At 38.5% G+C, this 24,930-nt stretch overlaps 1 protein-coding gene across 3 annotated transcripts in view; it reads right to left on the minus strand.

Moving 5' to 3' along the window:
- DSCAM (DS cell adhesion molecule) overlaps positions 1-24,930 on the minus strand; it is a 734,179-nt gene that overhangs the window by 257,009 nt on the left and 452,240 nt on the right. For all 3 annotated transcript variants that reach the window (XM_035709183.2, XM_049104780.1, XM_035709184.2), the window contains exon 9: positions 5,427-5,705. In XM_035709183.2, coding sequence (XP_035565076.1) covers positions 5,427-5,705 — 279 coding nt within the window. The remainder of the gene's footprint in view (positions 1-5,426; positions 5,706-24,930) is intronic.

Genomic DNA, 24,930 nt, shown 5'->3' on the forward strand with positions numbered 1-24,930 from the left:
TTCTTTTAGTTCAAAGAGCATTCTTTAATATTTATTGCAGTAAATATATAGTTAGTGATTCTTTAAACCTTTATTTGTCTAAAAATGTATTTATTTCACCTCCATTTTTGAAGAATATGTTTTGCAGGTTATAGAATCCTAGACTGATAAATGTTCCTCCTCTACCCCTCCTTTCAGCACTTTAAAGATATTGTTTCATTCTGTTCTGGCTTGAATTGTTTCTGATGAGTAGTCTATAGTTTTATTACTGGCCATTTTGATGTAACAAGTCAAATTTCTCTGGTTACTTTTAGTACTTTATTATTATTTTTTAATAATTTAATTAGAATGTGCCATGGCATGGTTTTTCTTTGTGCTTATTTTTTGAGGGTTTCTTTGGTCATTTTGATGTATAGATTTATATTTTTCTTAACATTTGGAAAATTTCCAATCATTACTATTCAAATAAATTTTTCCCTCCACCTCTTTCTGAGATTCTAACTATGTATACATCAGAGTGTTTGATATTTTCCCAAATTCAGTGAGTCAGTGTTTACTGTGTTTTCCATCTTTTACCTCTCCATGAAAATATCTGAATAATTTCTCTTACCCTCTTTTCAAGTTCAGTAATCCTCTACTCTGCAGTATCTAGTATTTTATATATAAATGAATCCAGTGAATTTCTCATTTCAGATATGTCTTTCAGATCTAGAATTTCTTTCTAATTCTTAAAAAAATGTTTTACAAAAAAAAAGTTTTACATCTCCCTTATTTCATTCCCTATGTATTCACTTATTGCACATATCTTTTCATTTGAAACATTGAAATAAGATGATAGCTGCTTGAAAAATTTCCTGCTAATTCCAACCTCTGTATGCCCATTAGTCTGGCTTTTTAATTGTTTTTCCTTCTGTTTTTGGCTCACATTTTCCTCCTTCACATATCTAGTAACTATGTGTAACACATTGTGAATATGCGATTGAGAGTATGCATTTTGTTTACTTCCTTTTAAGAGTGTTGAATGTTATTCTTGCAGACATTTAATTTACTGGTGAAGTTTTATTTTGTCAAGGCCTCTCTCAAGGCCTTTTTAGGCCTTTGTATAGAGTAGTCCTTCTTTTAGAGATGGATTAGCCCTCCTCTTATTGACCTCTTTGAGCTTTTACCTGAATTCCCATGTGTTCTCTACTCTGGCTATTCAGAACTCCAATATATCCCAGCACTGTGTAACCTCTGAAGTTTTTATTCATTTCACATCTACCTGGTAGCTGTTCTCCAGCAGACTTCATGAAGTCTCATCTATGCATGTGAAGTGTAGTATTCAGCTGAAGACTCAAAAGGAAATTTTTAGAAATCTTTCTCTGAACAGCTCACCACTCCCCAGTATTCTGTCCTGAAAAATCCCACACCTCAATAGTTATAAATTTCTATCTGTATTCTCCACCCAGCAAGATCACTGTTATCTGCTTGGGCTCTGTATCCCTCTGCCATGGTTTGGAATGTGCCCCATGCAGAAATTTGGGGTAAATTGGGGTAGATTTTGGAGCTCAATTCATATACTTCCATTTTTTCAAGGATCACGACCCTCTGCCTCCTGTTCCACTGCCTGGAAATGGTTGTTTTATAAAATTTTCCCCCAGTTTTATAGATTATTTTTAATGGTGGGAGGACAGATCCATTACCTGTTACTCTTTGATGGCCCCATTCAATAGATTTTCTAATTTGTGTTTCACGGTACATGAACCAAAATCTGCCTCCCTGAAATTTCCAACCATTTCAGTTGATTCTATCTTTTGGAATACCACCACAATAGTTCTTACTATACTGCTTTTAACATATTCTATTGGTGCAAAGAATCCAATCTCCATTCACTAACTCAAGGATTTGATCCTATAATTATCTCATTATCTTTGCCACATACTTCTTTCCTCTCTACTAATTCCCATTAGCATGTAAGCTTCTCTTGTCTCATGTCCTCTTCAATTTCCTCTCCATTTTTCTGCTTCCCATGATAGCAATGTTTCTGCAAATATTAAAATAATCATATTTTCTTGAATTTCCACACATTTATTCACCTCCCTTTGTGTTCATTAGCCCTACTAATCAGGGCTAGTTTATAACCATGAACAACTCTTCATGGTTATAAACAAGTCCATCTGTCTATGTCCAGTGACCAATCCCCCCACCCCTGCCCATGACCAATTCTTGGATATCCTTTTTCTATTTCCAGTGGGATTTTACATACATTATTACCTGTGTTTCTTGATATACTTCCTAATTTGTTTCCAGGGCCCCACAGTCTGCTGGACTTCTCTTACTTCACTGGCTTCTCCTTTTCCTTTTCTGTTTCCTGGAATCTCAAATGCTGGAATGCCTTGGGTCCGGACCCTCTTGCTTCTCCCATGTCATTGTTCCCTATGTTACACTGCTATTCTTTGCTGCTTCCCCACTTCTGTTAAAGAGTTCTATTTACCTTATTAAGCAATACATGTGCTTCCTCTCATTCACAACATTCACTTTATAAACATGTTTTGTTTGCTTTGCCTTCAAAATGTATTGCAAATTCAACTGCTTCTCATTACTTTAATTATTACCACCTTCATTCAGGGCACTTTTCATCTTACCTAAACTTCCAAAATAGACTCTTAACTCTTACCCTTACTTCCTGGACCAGTCCATTCTTAAAACAACTGCTAGTGTTATAATTAAAAAGCTAAATCAGGCCATGTCACTGACCTGGTTAAAGTCACTAATGACATCTCTTCACATTTATAAAAAAAGTCCAGGCTTCTAAAATAGCTCCATATTCAACACTTGATCTTAGCCAAAAGGCCAAGAAATGATTAGCTCCACATTTAAATTACCTGGGGTGATAGGACTTGACTTTGCTGTATACTAAGTCAGTTTGGGGATTTTACAAATTACTGATCCCTGGGCCCCACCTCCAAAGATGGCTATTTAATTAGTATGGGCTGCAACTTAGACATCAGGACTTTTAAAGCTCCTCATGTAATTCTAATGTGTGACAAAATGTAAGAACCACCAACAGGTGATTTTGGGGGGGGGGGTAGGAGGAGGGAATACCCCAGAGATATGAAAGGTGGATCTACTCTTAAAGATTATTCTTTAATTGGGATTAATTGGGGCCAGAAAATAGTTATCAGCATTTTCTTAAGACTCTTAAGAGATTCTATGGTTAAGTCTAGACTGAGATTACTGTCCCAAATCATCTTGTCCTTGGCTACTTCCCCAACCACTGACCTACTTGTGAAGCACATTCCTTTTTTCAGAACTATCTTCACTCATTGGTGATTTACAGAAGCTTATTTGACATATTTGAAGAACAACCACATGAAGCCACTAATCAGATTGTGATCAACCACATCACCCCAGATGGGTAGGTTCAACTTCAGTTAATCTGAGCTCTGCCTTTGGTCAAAAAAATCTGGTTACCTTCCCTGTAAGGGCAAGTGATACAAACAGCATGCATGTCCATTTTTGTCTAACAATTCTTTTCCCTGACTTGCAGCCTTCAGAGAAGATTATTCAGGAAATAGGCTGATGTACTGCTTTGCCCTTCACAAATAACGATAAGAGTCAATTCCTCTTATAAGAAAACATTTGGGAAATGGATACTACATTGGCTCCCATTTTTATTTGTCTTCAAAAAATGAGAAACAGATTCATGCATTCCTATTCTTATACTCAAAAGCACAAGGTAGAAAGAGAAAAAATGTCACTTGTATTTTTAGTTTGTATGCGACTGAAAATATATTTTCTTACTCAGGGAAAATCTTTTTTACAAATACAAAGTTGGTTTCTTTATATAAACTCTAAGTATGCTTCAGTTTCTTTTGTTGGCAAGTCCACAGAAAGTACATTACTCATCATCCAGAAGAGATGTCATGAGGACAAGGTCCAAAGATTGAGAAAGGACATAGGAATCTGCTGCCCAAGAAAGAATCTGCTCAGATCTATCAACTACCTGGAAAATAATGGAAATCAACCTCTCCCAACAATTACTCTGAGAGTCCAATTATGGAGATTTTAAAATGCAAATAATCAACATTAACATAAGAATTTAATTTAATACAATTATTTTTGCAATGCAGGTGAGAACTATAGTAGGAGATGAACACATACAGCTCTTACAGAATCATAAAATCACATGTGTGTAGCCAAGAGACTTTACAGAATAGCAGCAGCTCATTTTGCAGATAAGTAGAACCTTCATGGGAATTTGATGACTAGACTAAAGATTTGAAATGAGACCAATACTTACATTTTATTTTTTTATTTATTTTTTTTTTTATTTTTATTTATTTATTTTTTTCAATACTTACATTTTAGATGCATCAAGTTCCCTGACAATTTTATCTACAAGCTACACCACCCTATTTTAATTTCTAAATGAGTGGTACCCCACTTTGTTTAATTTAATAAATGTTGTTATAGCCTCCTAAATTAATGAGAGGTCTAATACTTAACAGAAGGGCAGAGGAAAACATATTTCTAAACTGAAGCTAGCTTCACAGTTCTAGAACTAAAAAAACACAATAAGCTACTATTTGCTATGTGTCAACTGTACTTCAGTAAAACAAATTTAAAAAAATAAAAAGTTACTATTTTATGAATCATCAGAAAAAGTGTGATTGAGGGAGACCTGAGTGGCTCAGTTGATTAAGCATATGCCTTTGGCTCAGATCATGATCCTGGGGTTCTGGGATTCAGCCCAGCGTCGGGCTCCCTGCTCAGCAGAGAGTCTGCTTCTCCTTCCACCCCTCCCCCTGCTCATGCTTGCTCTCTCAAATAAGTAAATTTTAATTAAAAACAAATAAAAATTGTGATCTGACAAAAAATATTTGATAAACATTTGTAAAACCATCAATCTAAATAATAATATTATAAAAAGTGCTAAATAGAGTAAATATAATACAGTAGGAGCTCATGAACTTTATGGGTTAATGTAGGGAAAGCCTAGTTATTAATTAAGTCCTACTCACACTTCTTCTAGCACACATTTCTTAGGTGCTAATTATTTGAGGCTTCATGTTTTAGGTAAATAAAATCTTGGTTTTGGTGTTAGTGGAGTTTGTAGTTGGTTTCTACAGTTGTGGGGTTTATTTTAATGGGATTTCAGCAAATTCTATGAATTCTAATTATTTTCAAAAATTTTTTAAAAAGATTTTATTTATTTATTCATGAGACACACACACACAGAGACAGAGAGAGAGAGAGAGAGAGAGAGAGAGAGGCAGAGGGAGAAGCAGGCTCCACGCAGGGAGCCTGATGTGGGACTCGAGGATCAGGCCCTGGGCTTAAGGCAGCGCTAAACGGCTGAGCCACCCAGGCTGCCCTATTTTCAAATTTTTTCAAGTGAACACTCTCTGTGAGCATTGTTGAATTTAACCACATCAATGCCACGCATCCTGTGTCCCTCTCCTTACCTCTCACAATCAGCTGGCTTTGGTGCTCCACAGCCGCTGCCTCATTCCGGGCTATGCAGGTATAATTCCCATTGTGCATGAGGGAGAGATTGGAAATCCGTAAGGAGCTCGTGAAGTCAATGTTGTCGATGGTCACCCCAAGGCTTGCTGGGATTGGCCGGCCATCCTTCTGCCAGGTGATTGTGATGGGTAAGTCCCCTGAGACCACAACACATGGGATAAAGACACGCTGTCCAATGGAGAATCTTGGAAACTCAAAAGGCTGGATAAAAGGTGGAACTGAAAGAAAGAAGAGAAAACATAATAAAGATGGCAACAAACTGCCCACATGCTTTACATTCTCTTTTCCTTCAGACCTCATGCATGACATTGAAAGGGGAATACAGTCACTGCTATAGCATGTAAATACATGAACTAGAAGATTTGAAATTGCACTATCCTGTTACTTGATTTTTCTCATCGTTCTAAATGAAAATCATGGCTTAATTTGTACTTCAGCAAACATGCTTAATTTATTTCAATAGACTTTTTAAAAATAATCATTTTTTTTTTTTTTTTTTTTTTTTTTAAATTATTTTATTTTATTTATTTATGATAGGCACACAGTGAGAGAGAGAGGCAGAGACATAGGCAGAGGAAGAAGCAGGCTCCATGCACTGGGAGCCCGACGTGGGATTCGATCCCGGGTCTCCAGGATCACGCCCTGGGCCAAAGGCAGGCGCTAAACCACTGCGCCACCCAGGGATCCCAAAAATAATCATTTTTGAATGAAAATATTTCAGGCTCTGCACTCTTCATGTAAATACTGTGAAAGAGACATTTGGATTTGATTTTCTCTTAGATGCTTTTGAAAATGATGTATAAAAAAAAGATTTCTTTCCTGCTCTGCGAGTACTAGCACAATAATTTCCATTCCCCCTTTAATGCATTCCATGGCTTGCTAATAGGCATACTTTAAGCCTGTTCAAAAAAGAGATTCTAGTTTCACCATTAAACATTTTTTTGTAGGACTAACATCCAACTAATAGCAAATGTTAATGGAAAAAGACTTATTTTATGTTAGGATAATCACATCTTTACTCTGTACCCCTCAATTTTACACAGTCCATGTGCATGACCTTAAGTTATGAACTGATCCATGGCCAGTTTTCTGAGTTGCTGAGATGTGTTGCTAATGAGGACAAGGTCACAGCTTTCAACTTGGCCAGCCATGGACACAGCCAAGCTCAGTCTGGAAAGCTCTTTTCTGATTTAATTTTCCTGATAAACTCCTGTTTACCCTCTTGCCTCAGGACCACTCTTCCTCAATAACTTCCTAGATGTTTTCACAGGTTTTCAGAGTCATAAACTGTTAAATTGGAGCCAGAGAAGCCAACTTTGAATCCTACCTTTGTTACTTATTGGTTGTGGGGTCATGGGACAACTTTGAATCCTACCTTTGTTACTTATTGGTTGTGGGGTCATGTGTGGGTCAAGAGTATCAATATGCTCTTCCTATCAGCCCTAGAGGGTTATTATGCACAGTGTCACTTTGCAGATGGAGAAAGTAATTCTCAAAGATATTACTTTGCCTTTGGCCATAAAACTAGTCCAGAGTAAGAGCTCAGACCTTCCCAATTTTATTTCATAGACTTGGAAATGTGCAAGGTTGTAAACTGAGATTATTAACCATGCAATAACTTAATATGAACCAATTATTATACCAGCTGATTTTATAGAAGGAAATTATTAAATAGAAGGATATCTACAGAATTTGTTCACTATATCAATTGTAAGTACATTTCAATTATCAACTTGGGGGAGATGTAAGCGATCAACCTGAGACACATCTGAATGGAAACCATTCATTGAGCTCCTGGTACGTGCTTGATGACACTGTGTGTGCTAGGCACACAGCAATGAACATAATATATCAGTCTCTGCCCAGTGGAGCTTTCATACATAGTCATAGGCAGCAGCAGATGTCAACAGAGCAGAGCTGTGGCTATTCTGCTATTTAATATTATTATTACTACTACTATATGCTTTCAAGAGCATAGGATCTAGGACACAGAATTGCAAATACAGCCAGTTGGAAGGACTAGTGAATAGATGGCTCAAGTCAGGTCTTACCAAAGAAACCAACAAGCCAACCAACAAAAAAAAGTTTAAGGTGCCAGTGCATTCAATGTCAAAACTGCTGACAGCGATTCTCCATGTAAACTTAGAGCTTTGAATCTGCAGTGCATTGATCTGACACTGGGAAAAAAAGATCTTGGGTTGTGGTGCTACCTGGTGCTAGTAGAAAAGATCAGGTTGGATTAGGCCGTGGTTATTCATAGTTGATATTAGGCAGGGAAAGTGACAATTTGTAGCAAAGTGCTTGGGTTTCTCTAAATGTTGCTCCAAATGGCATAAATGTTTACTACTGGTATACATATTATTAACACTGAATAAACTATCTTTTTTAAAATAAAAAAGTAACTATATTTCCTCTTGTTTGGTTCCTTACTTATCAAAACTTATTGTCAGTCTCCTCAGACAAACCTAAGAACTTACTGGCTATCTGAGTTGTAAATCATATTTCTTTTAAGATAAGAACTTCGGACCCAGACTACCTGGGTTAAGTCCAGCTATGCCACTAACTAAAGTCTTTAACTCCCCTCTGTGCCTCCATTTCCTTATTGGTAGAAGAAAGGGGTTTCTGTGAGGTGTGAATGAGTTAGCAGGGAGTTCAGGAACTTCCAAGGACACTTGCAAGCAACAAATCCATTGCTTAGTGTTGGCTTTATTTTATGAGGCTTTAAGGTGAGGAAAAAAACAAAACAGTTAAGTTGAAAGATGAATTGGCAAGGGAAAGGACTCCATTTCTACCAGTTATAATAGGGAGAAGACAAATATAAGGACATACTTTCTATTTCCCAGCTCAAGAAAGAAAGACATAGCATATTCTCAATCTATTTAATAAGAACACAATATGTAGGATGTACACTGATTATTAATTATAAAACTGTCTACTTTTAGAGTGAAAGAAAGTTCTAGAATAGGGAGATCAGGTGCATGTTACTTTCAAGAACAGAAACAAGAAGTAGCTACCAGGATTGATTGATTGATTGATTATTTATTTATTTATTTATTTATTTATTTATTTATTTATTTATTTAGTGGGTGCACATGAGTTACGGGGAGGGGCAGAAAGAGAGAGACAGAGGGAGAATCTTAAGCAGGCTCCATGCTCAGCATGGAGCCAACCATGGGGCTCAGTCTCAGAACCCTGAAATCATGACCTCAGTCAAAGTCAAGAGTTGGATGCTTAACCGACTGAGCCACCCAGACACCCCAAAAATAATCGTGATTTAAAAAGAAAACAAAAACAAATTCTATCATTTCAAAATTTCTGGACTTCATTGGTTTATAGAACTGTAAGGGATATAACTGTAGTCCCACGAGTACGTTTCAAAAACTTGAAACATAGAAAAACACTCCTGAAGAGCCATGTCTAAAGACGCCATCTCCAAGGCAGTGAAAACAAACACTAGAAAGCCCATGTGCCTACTTACTCTCACTTGTGCTGCTCAAAGCACAGTCCTTCCATTCAACACTGTGTTTTAAACTATCACAACACTCAGCTGTCTCATTCTTAGCCTAGACCAGATGCCAAGAATGCAGACATACTCAGGCAGGCTCAGTGAGAAGGCACAGTTAGCAAACAAGAGGGCAAGTGACCAGGCGTAAACCTTATAAAGAGTAGACCCAAGAACACAACATGCACAGCAGCTGGGGGACACTGCCCTTAACCGCCAGCATGTTCACAATTAATACATAATCACAGTATGTAATTAAGTGTCTAGTTACATACTCCAAATCATAAGTTATAGTGAATGTATTATATAGTGAAAAATATATATCTGAAATATTTTAAAATATAGCCAGCCAAAAGGCACATGCATATCTGAGTCAGTTAAGCATCTGCCTTTGGCTCAGGTCATGATCTCAAAGTCCTGGGATCCAGCCCCATGTTGTATCTGGCTCCCTGCTCAGCTTTTCCCTCTCCTTTTGCTGCTCCCTTGCTTTTGTTCTCTCTCTCTCTCTCAAATAAATAAATAAAATCTTTTAATAAAAGTTAATAGAAGAAAATGCAGCCAGTCAAGAATGCTGCACCCAGCAAAACTGTAATTCAAAAATTGAGAAGAGACAGATTTTCATAGATAAACAAAACAGAGGGAGTTCACCACTGGGGCTGCCCTATAAGAGATGCTAAAGGAACTATTTCAAGTTGAAATGAAAGGACACTAGGCTATAACACAAGGCCATGTGAAAGTATGCGGTTCTCTGGTGAGAGTAAATATATGAGCAAATATAGAATACTATATTATTGCAATTTTCATGTGTAAATCCACTTTTAATTCCTGTATGGAATTTCTCTTATTTAATTTCAACTAGGCAACATATAGTACATCATTCATTTCAAATGTAGTGTTTAATAATTTCTTAGTTGCATGTAACACCTAGTGCTCATTGCATCAACTGTCCTCCTTCACGCCCATCACCCAGTGACCCCATCTCCCCACCCACCTCCCCTCCACCAATCGTCAGTTTGTTTCCTAGAGTTAAGAGTCTCTCATGGTTTTTCTTCTTCTCTGATGACTTCCCATTCAGTTTTCCTTCCCTTCCTCTATGGTCCTCTGCCCAGTTTCTTTTATTCCACATATGACCATAAAATCTATGAAACTCTTAATGGCTATATATCATCCAGAAATGTAATTTAACATTAGTAACATAAAACATTGAGGGGTGTCACTATAAAGGAAAAATAATAAAATATTTTAAAATATATTTAAGGAAAAAAAACTATCCAAAATAATTAAAGATTTCCATGATTAAAAAAAGAGGATTCAGTTAGAGGGAAAAGTCATTTTCCCAGGATAACGTCAGAATCAAGTTTATTATTTGTTGTTTTACTTGCCACATTACATCAGGATGCGCCTTTTAAAATGGAGATTAAGCCATCAGACAGATTTGTGGATTATATCACTTTTCATCTCACTATCTCCAGCACTTTAGCCATAAACACATGTCTGGTGTATACATTGATTATATTTTTAAAAAAATATTTAATTAATTTATTTATTTGAGAGGGACAGATAGCAGGAGCAAGGGGGAAGGGCAGAGGGAGACTCCCTGCTGAGCAAGAAACCCTATATGGGGGTGGACCCCAGAACCTTGAGATTATGACCTGAGTGGAAGGCAGATGCTTAAACCACTGAGCCACCCTACGTGCCCCTTAAGTTTTCTTAAAGGTCCCCAAATTGTATATTTTACATTCGTAAGTTATAGAATTGAAGGCAAAAAGTAAACCAAGTGATTCAAAAAACGCTTGTAAAAACTTTGGTAAAGTCACACTGCTCGCTTTATATGGTTCATTAGTACACCTCTTAAGGTAAATCCTCTGAATCTTGTTGACAGCGAAGGCTTGTAATATCACAGGAGCAGAAATCTGGAATGTGACCTACAACAGGTTGGGACTTAACCTTCCTACATGAAGCATGTAAATATCTGCTAAATGTCACTAATGACCAGGTTTGCTATTTCATTTCCCTTTGCTTGTGGGGCTCCTCTCTCCTAGGCAGTTGGGAACTATGAATGCAGCCAAACGTTAGTTTCTACTCTATCTCTTTCTAAACCCTGAACAAGAATGTTAACTCAGGGTAATACATTTCTATGTGTTGTCTCTCAAGAATTAACTGTATATTCTTCTTCACAGGGAAAAAAAAAAGAGCTTTTATTTCTTCCCAGGGGGAAGTATGACATAGAAAAGAAACATGGGTTGGGTGTCAGCCAAACTTGGGTAATTTGCAGTGTTTACCTCATCCACTTTCTCTAAGTCCGCAATTTGATTTCTTCCTGCATAAAGTGATGACAAGGAATATAATTAATGAGTGTTGGTGGGGGCTTCACATAACACTCAGGCATAGGGCCTAGGGGTGCACAGAAGATGCTCAGTTTGCATTGCTCTCTTTCCTCTTTCTACCTTTTTTTTTTTTGTCCCAGAGCCCACTGGGAAAAGTCAAATACATTACATGGATGTTGACACACACAGGGGCTGTGTTTGTACCACTATATATAATTTTATTAACTCCACATTTGTCATCTCTTCTCTGATGGTACTTCAATGCCTTGGGGCTCCACACAGTCCTCAGGTTGATAGCTCCTGATCTCAGACTGCTCAAGGAGCCTGCCTCAAGCCAGTCTTCTGGGTTACAGCAATGGGTATTCTCATCTTCCCAATTCCCCTTCCCCATTCCATCCAGCAACCTCTCTCTTTTTATCCTTCAAGAAGTTTTCCTGTTTTATATCTTGCCTGCTTCCCAAAGTCTCCAAAAATTGTATCTGTAAATACTATCCATTATGGGAATGCAAATCCCATGGCTGATTTCTCAGAGTTCAGTTCCAATTACACATGCATCTTCGGTGCCTGTCCTCCACTAGATATACCCAGGACCCTCACAGGCTTACAGCCTTATTCTGTCCACTGAAATGGAAGCTGTGCTCTAAAATCATCAGGCTGATGAGCATGTGTGGCTTGTGAGTTGAGCACATCATTCATCTGTCTCTCCACCCATAAGACCAGTTATTTGTCCAATTCTGCTACTTTACAACATGCTTTAGATTCCCAAATTGTCAATTACTAGCCCTATGCTGTATAGTTCTCTACTCTGTTATCACAACATGATTAAACTCTCTTCTACCCATTCCAAGAGGCTGCTATTCAAGATTGTACAGTGGAAAGTATCACAGGATGGATGGCATGTGAGTATGAGTATAGCAGTCTGTGCACATGCCTATTTCCTTACGTAGAGTGACCAAAGAGGCAGAAGATGTATTGAGTCTACCTATACTTCCCACAATTAGTGGAAAGAATAGTGCCTTGTATATCTTAACTGCATAACAGGTTTTGAAAATACCTTTTAGAGGTGACAATGAACTTGTGTTTATACTCTGAACATTAGACAAGCCTGAATTTGTGAATAGAAAGGGAAATATATCCAGGACATAATAATAACAAGATGATAAGGACAAAGGTGAGGCTCTGTTTCATAGTCTGATTAGTGTAAGAGCTCAGGACTTCTAACTTGAAGTCCCACTGAGCCATCTCTCCTCCTACTGGCAGGGTGAGTTGGGTAGATAAAGTTAGACCTAGCCTTGCTTATTTAGGCATGGCCATCTGGGCCAGTTGAGAACTGCTATGTGAGCTTGATCTTCTGAGCCAGAGCAGCTCCCGAATCACCATGAATTATGTTGCTGGTCTTAAACCTGTGTCTGCTGGAGAAGGACAGGCATGAGGCAAGAGAGACAGATACATCTGTATAGAATTAGAATTAGGTTTATTCAATTATTGGTATGATAAATATAATTTGAAATTATTTTTAAGCAAATTAAATGAACCAGTAATATATTCTCAGGAATAATAAATGTTGCCACAACCTCTGCCTCTTATGGGTGTTTATAAACAGGTGAGTGTTTTATAAAAGTTTACGAGTTCACAGATCCCACGGCAAAATGACGTGAGGGTGGGTGCCTCATTCATTGGAAAAATTCATACAACAAACCAGAAAGGAGGTTAAAAACCTGAAGTAAGTAGTTCAGCCATGTTCCCCCTACTGATTCTATGCTGGTAGAAACCTCATTTCTTGATGCCCCATCCTGGCCTTCGTTCCTATTTCCCTGATGACTACCTACCCCTCCACTCCAATGTCAGCTCCATGCCACTGATTCCCCAATCTACCAATCAACCAAAAACTCCTTCTCAAACTTCATGCCTGCTTGTTTAGTTGTCTGCTACTCTCTTCATCTTGATGTCCCATAAGCATCTCAAATTCCCAACCAAACATACGAGTTTTCCATTAATCTAAGCTTCATCTTTCACATTCTCTTTCTGTCTAAAAACCTCCTAACTGCAAGAAGCTCAGAAAAAATAAAAGCCTTGCTAGTTGTGCATTTGTCTTCTCTCCAGCCACTAGCAGTGGGCTGCTATGTCTCTTCTACTTCATTTCTCAATATCTCCTGCTCTGGCTCCTTTTCTTCCAAACACACAACCTCCACCTTTTATTAAAACTTTTTCAATTGAGCCTAATGAAGCTTCCTATTTTTTCATCTTTCTGCATTCCAATCCATCTTATGTACATACTTCAACAATATTAATATCTTGAAACACAGCTGTATGTCCCTCTGCTCACGTCCCTCTGACTCCATTATGTCACCACTTTTAGGTGGTGAAAGCAAGCAGAGGTAACAAACACCGCAAGATCTGAAGCCTGTCTCTATACTGACTCATCCTGCTTGCCTCCACTGGGGATTCTTTGTTTCAGTCTTATTGACTCTGAATGTAAGGAACTCCACCCTTCCCCGATTACTGCCTCTTCCCCATCTGGACCTCATTCCCACCCCTACCATCTTGTGGCGTGAACACTCAACTCATAGGTTAGCTACTTTGTAGACCTCTTCAGGCTCCTTTGAGACTCAACTCAGTTTCTCTTGAAAAAGGAAACCTTTTCTTGACTCCAGACTTCCCATCCCACCTCACTAGCAGAATGGTAGATGTCATCATCTCTATTTCTAAAAGATCTCATGCATACATATTTATTTGATGGTGTTATGTTGAAATCAGTGCTTTCCTTATTCATCTACCCACTGCTCTCTCACAGTGAGCTGAAATATTTCTCATCCTGTGCTGCTTCCTTTTCAAGACATCTACTACCTGCTGCTATGAAGTAGTTATTTATCTGTAGGTTCTCCTACTAATTCCAGCCCATTAACAGTAAATGCACAGATATTACCTGAATAAATTAAAGAAATCACAGGAATCAAAGAACTGAAGAGGTTCTCTGGCTTACAAATTGTTTTGATGACAAAAGTCTACTTCAGTTAGGTGACCATCATACACTGTGATCCTTTTCATTTCTCTATTTTAAAAAGATTTTACTAATTTATTTATAGAGAGAGTGAGAGCATGGAGGGAAGGGCAGAAGGAGAGGAAGAAGATGGCTCCCCGCTGAGCAGAGAGCCAGACACATGACTAGATCCCAGAACCTAAGATCATGACCTGAGCTGAAGGCAGACAGATGTCCATCCAACTGAGCCACCCAGGTGCCCCCCTTTCCATTTCTTGTTTGAAATATTGAATTAATGTCATTATAGAAAGTGGGAGCAATTTAAGGAAAACATTTTTAGGGAAAGTGTTTAAGATGCATATCTCTAGCTGTTTGGCATCTATGTAAGTGGTAGGAGTTGATGCATATGGAGACATGTAGCTCAGATTCTTTTTCAAGAAAAGATGTGTGCCCCAGAGTCTGGGAATGATGTCAGGTAGTACCCTTCAGTTATCAGCTACTCTGAAGACTGTTCCAGCTGCAGAGATCCACTTCACAAGGGACATGCTCTTTCTGGGGTGACTACCTCCAATGACTGATCAAGGAGGGCAATTCTGTCCCAACGCAACAGCTCTGAAGGACTCTTCTTTCTCCAGAGCTCCCTGCAGGGATGCTAAGTCTGTCACCAGCCTGTACCACAGCTCATCTCCTCCCTGTGCCCAATCCCTCTTCTTTGCTTTCCTTCCACAGCATTGATTGTTGGAGTACTCCTTGATAAACACCTTATACACTAAACTCTCTCTTAGAGGGAGAGAGTTTGCTTCCTGGAGAACCAAACCTACAAGAATTTGCTTCACCAAAAGTGAAAATTGATCTACTGTCAATAACAAAGCCAAATCTATTTGTAAAACTGCCCATATATACTCCATCCAACCATCCATCTATCCAACCAAGCAACCATCCATCCATCCATCCATCCATCCACCCACCCATCCATGTTGTTTTTACTCATTTCAGATTATGACCAGAGGATAATCATTGTGTGTGCTGGGTTCTCCTTTATTAAGACCCTTATGTATTTGATTGACAATATCTTCCTATTCTCCTACAGAATAGAAATATTCTGTCATTGATAGAAGCAAGGAAAAAATTGTTTGAAAGTATAATTTTAAGATTCTGGGGCATCTGAGTGGCTCAGTCAGTTGAGCACCCAACTCTTGGTTTCGGCTCAAGTCGTGATCTCAGGGGTTGTGAGAATGAGCCCCACATTGGGCTCCATGGCCAGCGGGGAATCTGCTTCTCTCTCTTTCTTTCTCTCTCTCTCTCTTGCTCTGCTTCTCCTTGCTCATGCTCTCTCTCTCTCTAAAATAAATAATTAAATCTTAAAAATATTTACTGCTCATTACCTTTAAAAAGTCTGTGTTTATTTGTTGGTTGGTTGGTTAGTTTGTACTTATTTAGGTGTCCCAGGTTCAGCCAGTGTCCAGAACTGAAATTTTGTCTTTCACACGGGGTTATGCATATTCATAAGCTCACTAATATACATCAAACAGAACTAAAGTGAGTAAGAATTCAGTGCTAATATTGGAGTCAGAGCTCAAGGACTCCCAAAAGGCTCAATTCAGAAATACAAGAGAGCACGACAAATATAAAAAATAACACACATATGCACGAGTGCCAAGCATATACACACCCTGCTTGCACCAGAGAAAGGGTTCCTAGCAGGTGGAGGCCTAAAGTATAAGGTCCCTAAGCTGAATACTAGCCAACAGAGTAGTCAGTTGACATAAAACATGGTGTAACTTTGGAATAAATCAAAGACAATAGTAACTATCTCTTCTATAGTGATTTTTGAAACAAAGTGTTTTGGATGATCAGATTGTGAGACCCACAGAGCCATAAATATGACAACATAAGTAGATAGGTAAGAAAAATAACTTTTTCTCCCCAAATTGTTTAAAATTACAAATTAAGCCCATGGGAGAAAATACAATTAAAGCATTCCTAGGAAGAAAAAAATCCTTAAGGCACAATGTAGAATTATAATGAAGAGAAAAAGGAACTGTTGTTCCCATCAGCTGGAAAGTTACAAATTGCACATAAAGAAGAGGAAAGACAAATTGCTTAGAATTTGTGGGGGTAAAACACTAAAACTAACTCTGATAAGGTGACAGCATTTCCTTCAAAAGCACTTTCAAAAAGCACGGGTCACTTCTGCTATTGTCAACCAATGGTTGTCAACCATGCTGTGGTGTAAGGACCTGGATGGTTTCCAGAAGAGATTCTCATCCCTAGTCATGAGAGATGTTTCTTCATGGAAGGTATTCATGGCCATAGCCATATCATGCTGAAATGAATCACTTCTTTAACATTTAAAAAATGATAAACAACTTGAGAATTCATGAGAATTTATGCATTTAACTATTAGAGTCACCTTGGACTGAGGAGGATGCCAGGTTACTTTCCCCTTTCCCCCACGCAATAATGTGTTTATACAGAACACTTAGTATAAAACTGAGCCATCTTCTGACATATCCAGACTAACTGGCATCTCTAATATTTAAAAGAAAAGCTATTTAAATCATCATGGCATCAAGAAAATGCAACCTACAATATCATAGAGGGAGACAAACCATAAGAGACTCTTAAATCTAGGAAACAAACTGAGGATTGATGGAGGGGAGAGGGGTAGGGGGAGGAAGTAACAGGGTGATGGGCATTAAGGAGGGCACGTGATGGAATGACACTGGGTGTTATATGCAACTGATGAGTTATTGAACTCTACATCTGAGACTAATGATATACTATATACCGGTTAATTGAACTTAAATAAAATGAGTATAAAAAAAAGGGAAAATGAAACATAGCTCAGGTCTTGCTAATCCAGGTGGAGAAAAGACTCATCCAAATGGGCTTCAATTACTTTGTGTTTATATCGATGGAAGCAAAGCCATGTGACTCTAACCAGCGGGGATGACAGTGAAGCTACATGACAGGGATAAGAAAGATTCGTAAAAGCACTGGCATTCATTTTAAAACTTAGCTCATTTTTCCAAGTAGCTTTTTTTACAAGGATTGTCAGTAATAGCATGTTATTTACTTGAGAAGTATTTTCCATGACACTGACTGAGAAAAGGTCACCCTTCTTTAGAAGCTTGGTTATTAATTATAACTGACTTCAAGTTGCTGCATTTCTTGAGCAAAATGCTGAGATACAGGGTGCCTGGGTGGCTCAGTCAGTTAAATATCTGACTCTTGATTTTGGCTCAGGTCATGATCTCAGGGTTTGCGAGATGGAGTCCCAACCACACCAGCCTCTGCACTGAGCATGGAGGTTGCTTGGGATACTCTCTCCCGCCCTCTAAAAAAAAATACTGAAATACGTCATAGTGAAACAAGGGTATAAAAAGGCAGTTACACTATTTTAATTAAGCCCTAGGTCAATTAAGTTTGTTTGATAAATTTCAGGGCACTGAATTAGCGATGTAATGAAGGAGCAATATCATTAATTGCCTAAAAGAGAGAAATAGTATATTTGTCCCTCTGTATTCCATCCACACAATATTCACATCAGTATAAATTTGCAGAACTGATTACATAGACTGCTGTCCGTGCAGTCAGGCCAGCTATGCAACTGTGCACTCTCTGCAACTTTTTCAATTTCTTCATGGTGAGGATTCAGACTAGATGAGTTTTAGCACTAACATGTTCTGAGTCTTTGAGTGAATGATGCGGAGGTGTTGTTATCATTCCTAGACACCTTGAAAAACTCGGGTCTGTAGAACCAGGATATTTTGTCCCCATGCTTAGATTAATACACATAACAAGCAACTAGTTCTTTCTTGAATAAATTAACAAATTCTGTGACTGAACTGAATAATTAGGACAAAGAACCTCATGTGTGTGGAAATATGATGAGAAATATATTAATGACCATTTAGTATAAACACATATTTTAAACCTAACTATTAGTCCTTGAATGAGTCTATCTGGTACAGAGGGAAGGTAGAGAACAGGAAATAGAGAATAAATGGAAACCATGGGACTATCGATATAACTAATATCTAAAATAACTTCTGACTAATCTTTAATAATATTAATCTTTAATAAGATTAATTAAAATAAACACACAAGTGTTTGAAACATGTAGACATGTTTCAAAAGTCATATACATACACTAATAACAATTGGATTCATTCAGCATTGTAAAACAAAAGGCTACAGAAAACCAAGAGTTGAAGAAATGGGGAAAAAAATCTACCATGCACCATTAGGTATTTATCCAAAGGATACAAACATAGTGATTCGAAGGAACATACACCCCAATGTTCACAGCAGCAAAGTCCACGATAGCCAAACTATGGAAAGAGCCCAGATGTCCCTTGACAGATGAATGGATAAAGATGATGTTGTATATTTATATAATGTAATATCACTCAGCCATCAGAAAGAATGAAATCTTTCCATTTGCAATGATGTGGATAGAAATAGAGGGTATCATGCTGAGGGAAATAAGTCAATAAGAGGAAGACAATTATCATATGACTTCACACAGATGTGGAATTTAAGAAACAAAACAGATGAACATAAGGGATGGAAAGGAAAAATAAAATAAGATGAAAACAGAGAGGGAGGCAAACCATAAGAGACTCTGAACTCTAGGTAATAAACTGATGGTCACTGGATAGGAGTGTGGTGGGGAGATGGGGTAACTGGGTGCTGGGCATGAAGGAAGGCACTTGATTCAATGAGCACTGGGTGTTAACATGCAACTGATGAATAACTAAGCTCTACCTCTGAAACTAATAATACACTATATGTTAATTAAAATGAATTTAAGTAAATTTTTTTTAAAAGAAAAAAAGGCCTAGAAAGATGGGTTTCTCTGAAAGGAAACAGACACACCTGTCTTCTCTCCCAGGGATGTGAGAGATGGTTAGCTGGAAGACAATGACTCACTGTTCTACTCCTTTGGGAGCTTAATGGAAAAAGAGGAGAGTTGTCCAGTGCTGCCCTGGAGGGAGTAATGTGACCAGGGAGAAAGGGGATAGCTAGAGAAGGCAGATTTGCATCCAACAAGTGGAAGAACTGTGTGGTGATCATGAATCAGGATGGGCTCAGAGCTTGGAGTGGGATATGCACAGACCGTGTGCAGACAGAGTCTAGAAAAATTCAGGTAAGTCTAGGGCAAGGCAAGTATTACATGGTAGTCTCATGTATGTGATCTCTACATTCATTTATACCCTCTGGCTCTATCTTTGTACCGTCTATTCATGCTATGTTGGCATCTCTCATATATTCATTTATGTCTATCTATATATGAATATAATGCACATAAATATTTATTTACACATGACTTTAACCCATGCATATATTTTACAGTTACATGTAAGTAAAATACACAAATAGCATTTATGTCATATATCACATGTGCACAAACATGTATAGTTGTGTTATATGCCAATCTACATAAAAGATCCTACTGTATGATTTTGGATCATTGAAAAAAGGTTTTTTTTTTCTAACTTAGAATATCATCAGAACATTATTGCTTAAGCACTCCCTGAGGGTCTTTATCTATGCGTGTGTGCATGGGTATGCGCACAAGTGTGCATATTTGCAAAGAGATTGATTATGGGTTAGGCAGCAGAAGTGTAATAATTTTTGTCATTCTTTTTTTTCTCATCTCTACTTAATTATTTCCCTCTTCTAGTTCCCATGTTTAACAAGCACAAGTATTGCAAAATGTGATTTCTCCTACTATCATAATTTTAACTGAGTAAAAACCAGCATCCTTTCACTTCAAAACAAATCCAATACACAATCTTCCTCTTTTCCTCTACCTAGAGAAAAACAATGTGGGGTAGTTTTTCCTAAAAAAAAAAAAAAAAAAAATTAATGAAGGGTTTCCTTGAAGAAAGGTACCAGCTTAATTTTCCAGAATTAGGGGGAAATTACAAGGCCTTCTACCTCCAGGACAAACCCATCTGAAGAAGACACTCAAGTGGATTTCGGAGCTCAATTCTGACATCCTAATGAAAGCAAAGCAGTTCTCTCTTGTAGGAGCTCGAGAGCGAGAGCATGAATACTCAGCCAGGGGAGTAAATGCAGCCATTGGGCCCATCAGTCAGCAAGGAAGGGTGGTAGTTCAGCAAGCAAGGGTGGTGCAAGTTCTCCATCTCATCAGCCTTCCTCTGTCACATTGGGATATTAAATTAACCTAGAGACTCTAAATTCCCAGTTGAAATCATAAAGTCCCACAAAAGGATTACACATTTAACGTCTTCCCCTACGTTCCTTTACTAGATCTGTTTCCTCCCATATTATTCATAATAGGAACGATACCTTCCCTACGTAGTTGCTGAAAGTCAATACAATTTTGTGAGTGACTACAGTTCATGGCCACACAAGACCCAGCAAACAGGACCCTAAGTTAAATACTGCTCAACTTTAAGGTGGCACTTGAAGGAGAAAACTAGCTTGAAACACCACGTTTTCTACAAACAGTACTATCAGTGACTGCAGGAACAGGTGTAAGGGACCAAGAGAGAGGAACATCATCCCGGTCAGAGGGAGGTTCTGGGCCTAGTTGGAACAGCAGGGAGGCTGGTGGTGCTCTAGCTGGTACAGCAAAGGAGCAAGAGTCGGCAATGGGAAGGGGAATTGGGTGGCGCTGCCAAAGTTGTCTCTGCACAGAGCTCTGTCTCTGCCCAGGCCAAGAGACATCAGCTGTCAGGAGCTCCTGAAGAATGATATCGTTAGCAGGCAATGCTCCTGGCCACTCACCGAGAAAAGGGCGCGGAGCCCTATTTTTAATTTAGCATTCACCTCCCCAGCTGCAGCCACGGCCACACTGCCAGGCCACTACGTTCACAGAGCAGGTGCAGCGTTCGATAAAGAGCCACACCGGAGGCAGGATCTGCATGTCAGATTGTGCAGAGGCTCATCCCTGTCAGGCAGCAGAACACAAAGGGTCCCTACGGTTTAGTCGGAAACGCTGCCAATGACACCTAATTCTTCCCTCGGTTTGGAATCAGGCATGAGAAAGCTGCATGTTAAATCAGGAAGGGAAAACACTACAAGTACTGTGCTGAAATGAAATATGAAGGAGCTAATGTTTGTGATCGCTCTTGCTGTGTTTCGAGCATCATCATCTCATCTCATTACTGGCAAACATTTATTTAAAAAACTCATGAAAAATAATTCCGAAAGCTTGATGCTTCTCAGACACTCTTGACTACCTATAGTGTCGACTGCCTCTCTCTACTAATGTGATCCCTCCAAGTCTGTATTTCAGAGTTTTCATGGTCTGGATCCAGAACGCTGGTCCTGATGTTTTCAACCAAACCCTACCTTCCATACACCTCATCCAAGCCACTAACACCGTAGGTTCCCTGTCTCAGGCTCTCCGTCACCCAGACCAGGACTTCTGAAGTGGCCCTGGGTCCTCCCCCACCCTCATTTTCCAAATCCATTTCCCCTTTTACTTCTCATCAGTGTCACTAGGTCTCATTCCCTTTCTTAAATGAAGCTCTCAGTAGCCTCACACCTTTTCTTTTCACATAATCCTTTTTTTCTTAACTTTTTAAGCAGCCTGCTTCCTGTGTTCTTTGCCTTAATTTCTCCTCACTTTCCTCCTGGCTTCCCACTGCAATGCAGATTGCTTTTCTAAAACACACTACAGGGTGGTATTGGAATCCAAAGATGTGTATTTGAATCCTGAATCCTGGACATCTCTGAGCAAGCCTCCTGCTTGCTCTTAATTCTGTTTTCCTGCTTATCCTTTATCTACATTGCAGAGTCACTGTGAGCATTAATTAAGGTCACACATATGAAAGTGTTTGTAAACTATAAAGTTTTATATAAATATAAATAGAAGGTGACATTTTTATGTAGCAGCCAATTAACTTTCCTGGCAGTGCTGGTCCCTAGCAATTAAAACACTCAATTAGGCACCACTCAAGTTCAATATGGCACCTAAAATGAGGGAAAAAATGCTCTGAAATGTGTTAAATATAACCCTGCTTGTTAAATTGAAATGAAATTTAAAAAAGGGGGGGGGATTTTGACTTTCATTTCTCCCAACTGGTTTGAAAGCAGCACAATTGTGCTTCTGATTGGTTAATATAACTCAGAACTGCTTAAGGTTTAGGCATTATCAATAATTAACAGGGTATTTAAATCGATCTTTGAAGGTTTTTTTCTTTTTTTTCAAATTTCCTAAGTCAATGCTACAAAATAAGCAAAGGGCCAAGACTATTAGCAAAAAAGACACAACTGGAAAATAGAATTGTTTCCAAATATAATCTAATATATACACACTCACACATACTTACATATAAACTCACACACAAACAGCGCAGCATTTAGTGTTAATAGAGAACCCCCGGTCAGGTCACGAGATGAAAAGAGTGTCCCCCCGCCCTTTGTGGCATTACTGACGGAAACGAGTGAGTCCACTTTGCAAGGAAGCCAAATTATGAGCCATCGTATTTACTATTCTGAAATTATCTAAATAAAATATTCACTGCACAGTCTCACAAGAAAAGTAATCGAGCTCTATTTATATAAATATTATAAGAACAGACTGCTTTCCCACTCTGATTCGCAGAGAAAGGAAAAAAAAATCTGTCTTCTCTAATTCAGTTGATTTCTTATCTCTTCCCTTATCATAATCTTTATCATAATTGAAATCAGTAAGGGTTATTAATTTTTTAAAAGCATGGATAGACTACAATCCCGACCACCGGAGTGTGGCTTAATTTGCATATTTCATCTCAAAACATTTTAAAATTCAAATGTACATGTTCAGAAGTCATTCTGGTTACAACCTTTCTAACGACATCTGAGTAAAGGCTAAAATTATTCATGGTGTATAAGTTAAAAGTTAAAAGTCATCTTAAGCAAGAAATGGAAGTGGTATCTTAAGCTGAATTACTCGATTATCTAGGGGGCAAAGCTGGGAACTATGACCGATGAATCAGTAAATAAAGGTGATGTCAGGTGATATACAGGAACCCAGACTGTAATTTTTGTCACCTGGGAAGTCCCACACATGCTTACACAGGGTTAATGCTGCCCATTTAGCCTGCAATTTCCTCTTTAGGTGTCTACAGTTTCATCTGTCAACACAGAAAAGATGAAATTAAATAAATATAAGATAGAATACTCTGGAGTACTGAGAGCCAACAACTGTATTTAGTTTAGAAAATGTTCCTTTAAAAAAAAGATGATTTATTTATTTATGAGAGACACAGAGAGAGAGAGGCAGAGACACAGGCAGAGGGAGAAGCAGGCTCCCTGTGGGGAGCCCGATGTGGGACTCGATCCCAGGACTCCGGGATCATGCCCTGAGCCAAAGGCAAATGCTCAACCACTGAGCCACCCAGGAACCCCCAGAAAATGCTCCTTTTTTTTTTTTGAAAATGCTCCTTTTAAAACATTTTTTGAAGCAAAGATTTTCCAAAAGGATATGCTCTCTCCTCTGCCCAGATATCTGCAGAAAAAACTTATAGACATCTCATCAACACCAACTGAACACAGTTTTTCACAAGTTCAGTATTCCAGGCTTCTTGGCAAACCCACCGTTAAAGTCTTTCCAATCAAATTTTTGTTAGTGTGTGGTATTCCCATAAGGTGGGCTCCATGGAAAGATGTAACCTGTCACCTAGAAGGCTACTGCTAGAGACTTCCAGGGATGTCTCTAGCTTTGCTCCTTTGGTCATTGTAGGTTTCATAGGGATCTGCTCGGTTTCAATGTCATCTTGCATTTAGAGGGCTTTCTACTTGTCTGTCTGATTTGGTTGATTCACCTGACATCCTCCTTCCATCTGGCCCTTTCCTTCACATTTTCTTTCTTTCTTTTTTTTTTTTTTCCTTTAGAGATTTTATTTATTTGAGACGGAAAGAGAACACAAGTGGTGAGGAGGGGCAGAAGGAGAGGGAGATGCAGATGCCCCGCTGAGCAGGGAGCCTGATGCAGGGCTCAATCCCAGGACCCTGAGATCATGACCTGAGCCAAGGGCAGATGCTTCACCAAGTGAGCTCCCCAGGCCGCCTCCCTCACACTTTCTATCAGTGGTCTCTGCTTGGCCTCCACAGTCTAACATGAGTCTTCTGATCCCTGGATTTGGTTTATTTGGATAGAATTTATTTTCTGAGGTGCTGATCGGCTTGGGGACCTTTCTTTATTGAGTACATTTTACTATGTAAAATGAATACACATTTAGAAGTTTTGAAAACAAAACTATCTGATTAAATTGTTCCCTAAAATGATGGATACTTCGGTTATAAGAGCCAATAAATTCTCCTTTTGGGTGTAAGCTAGTTGAAGTTGGTTTCTGCCACTTAAAATCAAAAGGATCAAGGTTAATACACTGATTTATGCCGGTCTAGAAGATTTTTAAAATAAAAGTGAATGATTCAAATGATTTTTGTTTGAATTCATTTTTTTTCTAAAATTTAAAGTATTTGTATCCATTTATCTAACAATCATAACTTCTGGCAACTTTTCCTGAAAGAAATAATCTTACAAGTAGATAAAGAGAAATGCATGGAGAAATTCATTTGACACATCATCCAAAATTGTTAAACCTTAGAAATAATTGAAATGTTTAGCACTGGAATAGATATTTTCTAAATGTAGTCTGAGACCC

Source organism: Canis lupus, chromosome 31, assembly GCF_003254725.2.
Source record: "Canis lupus dingo isolate Sandy chromosome 31, ASM325472v2, whole genome shotgun sequence".
Classification (NCBI taxonomy): domain Eukaryota; kingdom Metazoa; phylum Chordata; class Mammalia; order Carnivora; family Canidae; genus Canis; species Canis lupus.